The sequence below is a fragment of the Hipposideros armiger genome, unplaced genomic scaffold (genome assembly GCF_001890085.2).
Source record: "Hipposideros armiger isolate ML-2016 unplaced genomic scaffold, ASM189008v1 scaffold_32, whole genome shotgun sequence".
In the NCBI taxonomy this organism is placed as follows: Eukaryota; Metazoa; Chordata; class Mammalia; order Chiroptera; family Hipposideridae; genus Hipposideros; species Hipposideros armiger.
The window spans coordinates 5132484-5144983 of NW_017731382.1; the positions used below are offsets into that span (position 1 = coordinate 5132484).

Below are 12500 nucleotides of genomic sequence, written 5' to 3' on the forward strand. Positions count from 1 at the left end.
TTGCTAAGGGCACTGTCATGCCAGAAAGCTCCCTTACCTGGAATGCATCCTTAAAGGAACCTCAGACTGTTCTTCCCTTGGTGACCACTGGTCGCTAGTTTCCAGGTTCTCCACCCTCTTGTAAAGGAAGACAAATTCAACTGCCACCAACAGCCACGCTGCCCCCCACCCCCCAGCAAAAGGAAAAGCCTGGAGAAATAAATACTCAGAAGTCCTCAGAAGTGACGGCAACCTCTACAGGAATTCATGACAGCTGGTAACCAAGGTTTCCCCCCCCCCCGCCAGAAATTAGGTAATACATCCAGAGCCCCCCAACCGCTAAGCCTTGAGAGAGGAATGACTCTGTCTCTTACCCATCCACGGCCCTATCCTGTTTTGGTTTTTAGTGTTCAAATATGAGAACTGTAGAGCTCACCCTGACACTAGACCCCCCAAAAGAAAAGAATAATGGCCATTGTTATGGAATGGTTGAAAATGAGAAACAGATTAATCATCTCTTTCCTAACCCACAACAAATTGTCCACACGTGGGAGATAACAGCCATGACGGGCTATTGAAAACACCCTTTCTGACCTTCCAGAGACGCTCTAACTGTGCTGTTCGCTCTAACTGTGCTGTTCGTAAAGCAGAAGGGCATTTTCAAGGAGCCAGGTGCCTGGGATGGGCACATCTCCAGCCGACAGATGCAGTCTTGCTGAGGAATCTCTTTCCTAAAGGGAATTTTAGCTGCGTGCCTTCAGACAATGATGGGTTTTCCTTCGGTGCAACCAGGAAAACAAAGGAAGTATCTTCATTTCTTCTCCCAGAGGGCAAAGGCTTCAGCGGTGTCGTGTGCCTGATTAAAAAGCCCCATCTGTCAAACAGCCAGAGTGAAACAGGGCACAGGGCGCTGGGAAAAAGTGCCATTTCACTAACACAGGGCTTAAAAGTAAAACCACCCTGGCCCAGGGGAAGCAAAGGTGTACCAAGTGCCTCAGGCTAGGGCCACTGGAGTTGCAAGTGCTCAAAGGGCAGGGCACCCTGCTCACAAATCAACCAGCGCTTGATGGGAACCACCTGATGCAGCCAGCGTTTCCGTAGGGTCCTCTTGAGGGGATGTGCTTGTTTTGCATGGCATCACCTCAGAAGTGTTAGGAAGAAACCCCTGGTATTATTGTGCACTGGGCCCAGAAAAGTCAGTGGCTGTCCCGGGACTGAGAAGGGAGAAGTGAGCCCTGAGCCAGGCATAAGCCTGCTTATGACTCACTTCAATCCTTGGTTGACTTTGGGGCGTTTCCAGAACATTGTCTGCATTGCAACTCGGCACAGCTCCTAAAAGCCAGACTGTAGTCCAAAACCGAGTTTAAGATGCTGATAACAAAATAGTCCTTTTACCTTTGGCCCTTTGTCCCCATAACTTCCTTTTAACACCCAATATCTCACGTCTTCATTGAGAAATAACTGCCAGCCTAAGACCTCTTTTCGCTGCGCTAGAGCAAAGCAATTGTGCTTTTGACATTATCAACCAGATAAACCCAAGTAAATGAGAACATTCAGTGGCCAAGGCCAAGCTGCCAAGAGCAAAGTATTAGGTTGGCAGAGTTTAAATTACTTAATAACATCCAATGCCAACATTAAGTCAGGAATTGCTGAGCATTTGGTGGAGCTATGAATTAAGGATTATGAGACTGAAGCTGAAGCAATGGCCTTATCCAATGTGGAAAATCCTTTTGCTCCCACTTTCCTTTGAAGCCCGGCCACTCCTGCCAAACTATAAACATATCACTTCCTGGAGGACATGCCAGGCCACTTCAACTTGAAATCAAGTACCGGCGGTGTGCATCCAAGATCCTCAAAATACCCAGCAAGGTGAGCCCTGCCAGGCTCCTGCTCCCCAAGCAGAGTGCAGAGACCCAACCTCTAATTTACCTGCAGACAAAATGAGCCTGCCTTGGAGAGATGCTCGTTATTGCAGTTCCAAAGATGGAGCATTTCGATTGATTGAAAACAGCGAGAAGCCCACATACACCTCCAGTGCCTGCATTTGACTGAATGCCAAGTTCTCCTAAGGCATGTTTGCCCAAGGACTACCTACCTACATCCATTTCATTTCCATTCTCAATATTTTGAGGTGGCAACTTGGCTGCAGAAAACAGTGTTTCTCAACAGGGCAGCCTTACACAAGAGACATTATTCTCAAACTATTGGCTCCTCTCACTGTTGTCAATCAACTGTCCCTCACACACTTCCCAACAACACCCCTTGTGGAGAGGAGGATGTTCCTATACACACAGAATCTAGGGGCAGCTGAGCAGTCTTACGGGGGAGAGTGAATGAAGCTTCAGGTTTCCCTTGGCCCAGAACCCTTCTGCTCAGTCCTATTAACTCAAGCCAGGCAAACCATAAATTAGCCCTGCCACTTATGCCACGCATCTGAGACTTTAAAAAAAAAAATCAAGTTATAACCAGACGGTCACAGCTTCTATCGAGAATACTTTTTATTATACAGGTGTCATATACACAACAATTACTTGGGGAACATTTTACAGGCATGGAGTTCAATTCCGAAACTCCATGTCACCCACACACACTGTACCACGCACTCACCTTTGGGTTTGGCCCAACAGGAATGAGACACAAAGTTATTGCTATGTGAACAGAGCTTCAATTAAATAGAATCTTTCGCATCAAGAACAGATCCCAGGGTCCTCTTAATTCTCGATACCCTGTGTACATATGAATAAAACCTAAACATGTGTCGTAGATGACCCCTCACCTTTAAGGTATTAACATGGAATCCCAATTTTCAAAAAGTCGTAAGAAGTGCACCCGTATTTACAGACCCGATTAAATTATGCATAAATAAAATCTGTACACGCAACGCACCGTTTCTCAAAAGAACAGCGCCTCCTCCGGGATGGGGTAACAGGCAGCAAAAAAAATGCTTCGTGCCTACCCTTTTCAAGTTTACTCGCAACACCAAGATGTGAAATAAATACGCAAATAAAGCTTCAGTACCTTAAAAGAACAGGTCATTTCAAGAGTCTCCCATTTGAAGAGTTAACTTTCAAAGATTTTAAAAAACAAAACAAAACAAAACAAAAAACCACATCAGCAGGCTTTGTTTCTACAAGTTCTGTAAAGCCCGAAGGCCCCCTTCGAACAGGGGGTATAAAATGTGTCAAATACCACCTAACTAGTTGCTAAGCGGATAGAATCTCTGCCTCCTACTGGGTGTAGGCTTTGATATCTGAAGAGGCTAGATAAATACCTTTGTTTAGATAAATATTTAGTGGCCACGAAAGCCAGCCATTATTGTTGATCTGAAAGTTATTGTTGATCTGAAATCAACTTGACATTTTCCCAGCTAAAAAAGTGGGTTTGTTAGCCCGGGGGATGTATTTAAAAGGTTCCAAAACTTGTAGCACCACTTTTCAGAGAAAGGAAGGGGGTTCAAAAAAAGTAACACAGAAGCTTAAGGAGTAAGGAATCAGTACTTGTCACCTTCTGATACCTTGGTCCAGGGTTAAGGAGAGCTTCAGCGCTAGAGAAATTCTAAGGACTCCAGGAGGGCGCGTAAAGATCCGGAAATTGACAGAGGCCTTTTTAATGGGAAGGTGGGTAACAAGCTCAACCTCTCCCCCAGGCAAGAGGAGGTGCTGTCTGTGCGGGCCGGGTGGAGAGCGGTTTGGGAGACTTTTTCCTTCCAGACTCACTAGGCCCTGTGTTCATGCCATGTCATTTCCTGTGCTTCTCCATTTTCTCCAGGGTTTTGCTCGAATCGGCTGGACTCTGGTCTCCAGGATTCATATAGGACTTGTCTATGACCACCAGGGCTTCCTTGATGTAGTTTTGCATAGCAGACACGGCGGCACAGATGGCCGGGCTGCCAAAGCCGTGGGTAATTAGGCTAAAGTGAGACAGGCAGTTCTGGATGTTGGCCTCCAAGACCGGGACGGGCCGGTTGTTCCCGTTGGGCGTTCGGTCCTGGTTGAGAAGCTCCGTGAATTCTTTACACACTTGCCTGCGAAGAAGACAGTCAACACACATACCTGTGAGCTCAACCTAGCTCTTGACAGGTAAAGAATAAGAGACAGATTGCCTTGAGGGTGACACCTGGGAGGCAGTCAGAACTGCCACGGGGCTTGGCTTTAAACTAACACCCAACACCAGCCACCAATCACCGCACTTAGCACCTATTATGTGCTAGTCAACCCCTTTCAAGCACTTTTATTTAATCCTCACCACAATGAGAAAAGATAACAGGATTAAATCCAGTCCACTGGCCAAGGTCACCAGGACTGGTAAGAGGGGTCAGGATTCCAGCCCAGGAGGCTAAGGGATGCTGGGTACAGGTTGGCTCAATAAACCAATATGGAGAAGGACACATTTCCCTGAAACTCACTCTTTTTACCCAGGGTCCCCCCTCCCTTTTGCTCCGTTTCCTGACTTCACTAGTTATGCTTCATTTACCATGATTTTTAAACCAATGTACTGTTGGTTTCTATGAGAAACCCTGCAGCTGCGATGTCGTTTTTTTGAGACATTTCATTTGCCCACTTGTCTCCTAACAAATTCAATGATCATTACAAGAAACAAGTCCTGTTACCAGGAGGCAGAAGGCGCACAATCTCTACTGGATGTGACAAAACAAATTCTTTTCAACACATTTTCGTAAGACATGCAAATATGATAACAGAAGGGTAGTTGAACTATTTTGACCTCAATAACCAAGCAGCTCAAAAAAAAAACACCCACAAACCACTCATTACTGGAGCAATACACTCCTTTTACTTAAAACCCACCCCAAAGTGAACGTATTTGACTTGGTCCAAGAAGCTCCTTGCCACTTTCTTTTGCTCACCAAGCCCTAATTTATTTAACGCGCATTTCTTTCTTGAGCACCAGAGAGGGGTGGGTGCTGCTGGCCTTTCAACTTCAAGGTCAAAGTCATTAGATTCAAGCCTGGATACTTACTGTGCAGCCAGCAGCATGTTCTTCCGCGCTGCCATCTCATTCCGTCCTCCGAGATGAGGTCTGGTTAAATATTCAGCCACCGGTTTACTTGGAAACTCTGCTTCACAGACATACGCAAAGTCCCGAGCCAAATGAATTGCCTCACCTACAACCATGAAGCAGTGACACCAGACGTTAGGATGCTCTGGCCCCACCTGCACCCTGACCTGTTCCTCTCTCCCCACACCTCTGTCTCCCAGTCACTTTGCATTCTAAAATAAAGTCATGTATACAGGGACAACAATCCGGGTGAGAAGATTTTCCCGGGAAGAAGGTACTCTCGCCTAGGAATAGAGGGTGAAATCGTAGGAAGACCCTGAAATGCTTGAACCCTGTTAACCAGCCTCCTGCCCAACTTCAACAGTTTATCTCGAGAAACACCCATGCTTTCTCTTGATAAGTTATTGTGGAAAAGTAGGAAAATTTAAAGATGAGCACACTTGACAACAGCAACTCAGCGCTTCTCTTTAGGAAACGTGACAGTCTTTCTTTCCAAACTAGGGTGCCTCGTTAATCCAAGGCAGCAAGTCTCTAGAATGTTCCTTTAAAGAAAGGGAGGCAGGAGCGTGTTTCCTATTGGAAATGTTAAGAGCTCCAACTCCCAGCTTGGACTACACCCCGTGTCCCAAGTTATTGGGGGAACAGAGGGAGCGAAAACCAACGGGAGTCACCTCCCACCAGAGGTGCCCAGTACTGACTCTACAGTGCAAGGCGGGCAGCGCTTTTCAGAAACCCTGACGGTGCCCCTCTCACCACTCTCCTCCCTGGACTTACTAAATCAGAATCTGAGAACCATTGTTCTGGTACACACTGTCTTATTCAAGCGCCCCTGCCAGGCTAGGAAAACCTAGTGGAGACGCATTTATGCTCCATGCACGCGGAACCCACGATTCTCCATGCATGACAGCTGGTCCCCACAAGGCAGCTAACAGGCAGCTCCTTTCTCCTTGCCCTGACCTCCAAAGACGCGCGTAGAAAGGTAGAGCAAGGCCCTGCCAAGTCTTTCAGCACCAAAGCAGCGCCATTAGACCAGGGAAAGAAAGTGTTCAAAAGCTTGCCTGGCTACCAGGGCAGCACAGCCCTCACGGGCTCCCCCAGCCCGAGCCCTGCGTTTGCTGATTGAGCAAGATGCTACGGTGGCTGGAGGCCGCGGGATAAGCCTGATCAGTGTTTTACTCCATTTCCCCAAGCACAGTAAGTGTGCATGTTTGGTTCTTTAAAAAATTACTTCTTTTTCTTGCCCCCTTTTAAAGGCTATAATGCATCCTTGGCTACTCTCCAGGTTTGGGGGTACAGGCCCATTCAAGAAACTGAAATGTCACATTCCACTATTTTAGGATTGGGGAGAGGGGCTTATCGGTGGGTCCAGGTCAGATACTTCTTTCTTTTAATGGGGGGGGGCGGGGGGGAGTAAAGGAATTGTGAGTTGGGCCAGTCTCGTATACAGGGCCTCTCCGCTAACCACAATCCTTACAAAGTCCAGAACCATTCACATTTCTGCCCACCGATAAGTAACTAGCTTTTCAAAGGCGAACCCATTGATCGATTGCATCTTTACAAAACTGGATCATTTAACAGGACATGTCTCAACACTCTAAAGTGTGATTTCTTAGGTTAGAAAAAACAATTTCTTTTTCCCACTGATCTCCTGGGGAACCCAGAACAGGAATACATAATGTGGCCAGATATTTAAATGGTAACTTAACAAAATTACCGTAACTCATTGTAATGAACTTCTATGACAATTCAAATTGCCTTCCCCTCGCTCCACTGGCTACTGAGTTACAAGCTTAATTTTTCTTCTGAGACGTATTCAAGATATAACACGGCAAACTAAAAACACCACAAAACTTGACCAAAACTTCACTGACCTTCTACTAAAGACGTCAGAAGGGTTACATGTGCAGCTTTCCGTCTCCCGGCTGGAAGATTCAGCCCAATCTTGTCCAACTTCTCCCGCAGAGACCGGCCCCCATTTTTAGATTTGGCTCTGAGAGAAAGAAAGTCCACTGTGGCTATTCAAGACACCACACTTTAACATCCCCAGTTCCTAGAATGCTGAAATCCGTCAGACTATCTACATTAGGTAGCGCATAAGCAAATGATCTACAGACTCATTTAATTAATAATTAATAATCCCTGTAACATTCAAAAATCTTTCTGATCATTGCCAACATTTTTTTTTTTTAAATCACAGACTATTTTAAGGTGTGCTGGAGCCTGTCAATTTTCACTTGTGAAAACGGCAGCAGCTCCAAAAAACAACTCTCTGGGGGGAACACAGCCCCTGGAGCTCCCCTTCCCTTCCGTTGGTCACCTCTGTACACACAGACTCTGGTTCTAACCCAGTGAGAATTTGTTAGCGCCGTTTTAGCACTTCCTTCTACATTTGGCACTTTCTAAAAAAGAGAAGAAATGTACTAAAACTCGCTGAGACTATTAGAATTCAGTGTTAGGTGTAAAAGTTACATAAATGTTAAAAAAAAAATCTCCTGGTCCTTTTATCTAGTTCCTCTGCAGCCCCCCAACCACCTTACCAGAATATGGCCCCATATACCTTCTGAGAACACCTCCTAGTAATGAGGCATTTAAGCACTCAGGCGGGGACAATCGCCTCTGGACTTCAGCAACTGTCACTTTATATTTAGACGTGGAGCTCAGGAGGGACAGTCTTCCAGGGACTGAGCAGAAGACCTCGCTGGGGTTCATCACGGCCCCCACCAACTCCTTCTGACAAGGGAGATTCAAGGGGTTCTTGGTTACGGCCACAGGACCTGTGAATGCAGACAACAAGTGGCAGTCTTGAGAGCTGCATCCAAGCAAAAGAGATCTTTCAGACCACGACAAACCAAGGCTGAAAGAGTCTTTAAACAAATAACATGGCATGTCGAGCTATAAATTGCAAGCAGGTTTTTTTAAAAGCTATATTCTTCAGATAATCGAATCTGAAATTCGCAACTTAACACCTTGTTAATTAGTCAAGATCCCACGCATGGAGGGTTTTCATTTTCTAGCCACTGTTAAAATCTGTTTAATTAGAACGTTTGTTTTCCAAAGACTGCTTCAATACTAAATAAATGGGGGCTTGTTTTTATTCCCCTCTCACTCAAGGAGTAACCCAACTCACAAGACACACTCAGATCCTTTGCCAAAAACATTTCAGTGCAACTGATCAGGGTAAATTTTAAATACAAACGAACCTGTTCTGTTCTAAGTTTACTTGGAAATTCCGTTTATTTTTCCCCCAAAACCCATTTTCCCCAGTTGATTTCAAGCAGCCTCACTTCAAGTAACGTACGTACCTTAAGTACCTTTAATTTAGGCCTTCTCCATTTCTCAAAACAACCAGGCCGGTAATCCCATCAGTATGTAACTTACTTTCACGAGCCACTCAGTCACCAAGTACAGTAATCCAATTTTCCAAATCCCCTCCCCCCTGATCCTGCACAAGCCTAACTTGACAAGATCACCGCCCCCCCTCCCCCAGTTGGTTCTTTCAAGGCCAAACTGTTTCAAAACATTTTCTTACAGGTCAGAAAGAAGGATCTTTGCTCTACATGTATTTGAAATCGGAAATAAAAATCACAACTCATTCGACAATTAAAATTGTCACAGAACCAACCGTGTGTGTGTGTGTGTGTGTGTGTGTGTGTGTGTGTGTGTGTGTGTGTGTTTTCCAAATTAAATCAGTGCTAACTTACTCTGGAAGACTTCCTCTAACGTTGTAAAAACACCCTCAAATGCAAGGAGTAACAACATATCCCAGATTGAGAGACAGCTGTCCTTTCTCCTTTAGTTCAGAAAGCCCTCTCTTCTCACTCCTAAAACCCGCCTTCCCTCAGTCCTCATCCCTTCGGCCACATGTCCCACCCCAGTTGACCACCAAATGCCCCCACCTCACCATTAAGTTAATAACTTCACACCACAGTTAAGAGCCACTGCAGGCCGTGTGTGGCCCGAGGAGGAAAAAAGATCTCGCTCGCTACCTACCTTTGCGAATTACAGTCTGATCATGCAAAAGCAGGTGCTGCTCGTCGACAATCTGGGGGAGAAATGAGTTTCCTTTAAGTTCGGGGGAGCCTGGGCAGGGGGGTCGGAGAGTGGCTGGAGCTGGGGGAGGGGGGGAGGGTCAAAGGGTCCGGGCAGGAGGGGGCAGGGGCTGAGGAGCCGCTCACCTGCACCTCCTCCATCTGGTGCGCCATGTCGTGGAGGCCCAGGTTCTCCGCCAGGCCCGCGGCGTCCAGGCTGTGCGCGTGGGGCAGCAGCAAGTCCGAGCGGCGGTAGCCATCCCTGCGGGCGCTCATGGCGCCGCCGTCCAGCCCGGAGAGGTGGGGTAGCAGGCCGGCGGGGCGCCCGTGGTGCGAGGGCAGGCCAGCCCCCTCCTGGCTCTGGCGGCCCGGCCAGGCCTGCGGCTGGCTGCCGGTGGGCGCTGGCTGGTGCAAAGGGTTGATAGCAGCGGCGTACGCTTCTCCCAGATGCGAGTAGGGGTCGGCTGACTGCGAGTAAGCCAGCTGCTGGTAGGGAGGTGGAAAGTAGGGTGGTGGCTGATACTCGGCGACTCCGGCATGGGAGAGGGGCGGCGCGGGGCTGTACAGATGCTGCCCGGCCGAGGAGAGGTGGGGGAGGCGCGGGTTCCCATTGCTGCTCGCGTCGTGGCGATCCTGGGAGAGAGAAACGAACACCCGGTTAGTACGAAACCCCTCTACTGCGAACCGGCCGCAGCCGCCGCGCTGAGCCACGCTCCCCTGGGGACCCATCACATTAGCCCGGACCCGACGCTCCGGGCCTGCCCTCTGGCCGGAGAGCACCCGGGAGCAATGTGCCCTGGGGATTTCGTTGTAAACCGCGCGTCTGCGGAGGAAACCGAGACTGATGAAAGACCTGGGGGGGCGCGCCCTCAAAGCCCGGCGGCGAAGGTCTGGGCACTGTGACGCCCAAGGCGCTCCGAGATGTCAAGTCGGTGCTCCAGGTATTGGGCCAAGAGAAGGTGGGCCCGGGGCCCCGGGAGGAAGTCGGCACGCGGTGCATTCGGTGCCGAGCGCGGTCGCTCACCAGCCCGCACATGTTGGCGTCGCCAAGCAAAAGAAGGTGGAGAAGCGGCGCGCGCGGATAAAGCGCGCAGCGCGGGAAGTGCGCATCTCCCCCGCCTCGGGGAATCTTTCTTCCACGCCCTCAGGACAAAGACCTCCCGGCGAGTGACACTCCCTAGCAGGGCCTGCCACCCAGCGCCGTGGAGGAACTCGAGAAGGAACGCGCCGGAGCCGGAGCGGCACTCCCTACTAGCGTGTCGCGACCAAGTGGGAATAGGAAGTGACACCGCCGTGCCTGGCCCACAGTTAGTGTCTCCACCACTCGGGGCACAGAGGAAGAATTAAGGACCCCGAAAACTGAGCAGCCTAACCTAGCCTGCGCACGTCCCCTCGCCCCACGGCTGTCCAACTTAATTCCTAAAGGACGTGGCTCCGCGTGCTCTGGGGGTCACAGGGTAGTGGGGGACAAGGAGAAACATGGCACCGTCGCCCCCTAGCGTTAGAGTACGGACCTGCACACTGGGGCAGCCCCTCGAGGTCCCCCGGGCGCGGGGCGCTCTTGGAGGCCACCAGCCCAGGCCCCCCTATCCCCGCGCCCCGGCGCACGCCTCCCGCCGCCTGCGTCTTCCTCTTCCCGCTCGCCGCCTCCCTCCCTCCCACTCTCCGAAACTCTAGCTCAACCTGTCCGACAGGCTGGAGCACTCCGAGCGCTTACGGCCCCATCAGGCCTCAGGCCCCCCCCCCAACACTCCCCAGCCCCCACTTCTCTTGAAAGCCAAACTTATGTTTTCTTCTTTCCCCACGAAGGTAGCGGGGCAGGTGACAAGCCCGCCTAGGAGGAAGGCTCCGCAAAGCTGTTGCCGGCAGGTCGCCTAGTCTGACCCCTTTGGACGGAGATTTCGTGCGTAAAAGCCACGTCTAAGGGAAGGTTGTAGACCCGGCGCTCTTCCGAGAAAACCCGCAGAAGGGCTGTTTTGCTTCGCATGAAACCGACCGGTAAGCTCAGAGTGTGGGATCTGCCATTCTCTTACCAGGCCCCGTTCCCGGGGCTGGATCTTTTAGAAAAAGGCCTGATTCAGGAAGGGGGGCCCCCGGAGAAACGGACTAGGGGTGTCCGGGGAAGTGGACCCCGTCCCATGGAAGGGCAGCGGCGGGTGCCTGCTTGCTGCTCCTGCGCCCTGGCCCCCGACTTCGGTCCAGCGGCTCCCGCCTCCGGGACTGCACTCGGGCGGGGCCGGGCTGTGCCCCCGTGCCCAGCTCACCTCGCAGTCTTCTTCGTACTTGACATTATCGGTTATTTTCCACAACATGGCGTCCTGCGTCCCCCAAAACAGTCGCCAGTTAAATCCAAGCTCCCCCCACCCCCCGAGCGGTAAATCCAAAATTGGGGTCACGGTAGCCAGGTGTCTGCCGCCGCCCCCGCCTCGCGCGGGCCTCGCTGAACCGGTCACCGGACGCGCATCCGCGGCTCTGCGAGCGTAGGTGCCGCTGCCGCGGGTGTAAAGGCCGCTGCCAAGGACCCGGGAAGCCGCGCCCGCACAGTGTGTCCCGGCGATAGCCGGGGGACCCGGGCGCCTTAATGAGAAGGAAATTATCATAACTCCTCCCCGGGGGCCGGCACGAAGGCCCCGGCGCCGGGCGGGGCGGCCCCCAGCCAGTCCCAGCTTAGCTCCGCCCTGCACCCCAGTCGGGCGCGGCGCAGAGACCTACGATGCGGGGGGCCGAAAGAGGAGGGGGGCGGCACCTCCCGGACAGCTTCGGACCTGCGCGGCCAGGGTCCCCCGTCGCGCCTTCCATCCGTCACCCCCACCACGCACACGCCTGAGCTTGGCCGTTCTGAAGACCCGGATCCAAATAGCTAAGAGCCCCCCTCTTTCGCCTAGCGCCTTCCTTCATCTTCCAAAAGACGTTGTCATGCGGAGTTAGAGACCCCGCGTTCGAGGTGTCTCAACAGCTGAGGTCTTCTTATCCCTTAAAACGTTCCCCCCCGCCACCCGCTCCACCGAGGCCAAGTGTAAACTGTGATTCTTCAGCTGGAGACCAACCCCTCCGAGAGACGTTCCCCTCCCGTCTCACTCTGTGGGCACAGCGCGATTCAGTACCTCCGAGGACAAGGGGGAGGACGGCCTTCAGGGGAGTCAGCCCCCAGCGCGCCGGGGTCCACTCGTCCTGAAGTCTGGGACAGCAGAGACTCGCCGCCATCGCCCGAAGTTGCATCTCAGCTACTGGCTGCGGCCGGGGGGTACCCGCTCGCCCTCGCCCAGCCCAGCCCTGCCCAGCGTCGGCTCGGCAGCAGCCTCGGACAGTCCAGACACTCGGAAGCCTCAACTCACCCGAAAAAAAAGGTGCGGGGCCGAGCACAACCCTAGCGCCACGGCCCAGGGGAGGGAGGACATGGGGGAGAGAGGGAGGGGCAGGAGAGGGGCCCCCGCTGGAGAGCTGAGCACCCCCGTTCCGTAGATGAAGTAGGAAAAC

The 12500-nt window shown here is 51.5% G+C and overlaps 1 protein-coding gene across 1 annotated transcript; it reads right to left on the reverse strand.

The window, feature by feature from the left end:
• Positions 1-2463: 2463 nt before the first annotated feature.
• Positions 2464-11568, reverse strand: TFAP2C (transcription factor AP-2 gamma). The gene is made up of 7 exons (XM_019637190.1): positions 11288-11568; positions 9171-9656; positions 8986-9037; positions 7553-7769; positions 6867-6985; positions 4957-5101; positions 2464-4003 (listed from the first exon to the last, which is right to left on the reverse strand). Exons 1-7 carry the CDS (start codon positions 11333-11335, stop codon positions 3718-3720), a joined length of 1353 nt encoding a protein of 450 aa, XP_019492735.1. The 5' UTR covers positions 11336-11568; the 3' UTR covers positions 2464-3717.
• Between the last annotated feature and the right edge of the window lie 932 nt (positions 11569-12500).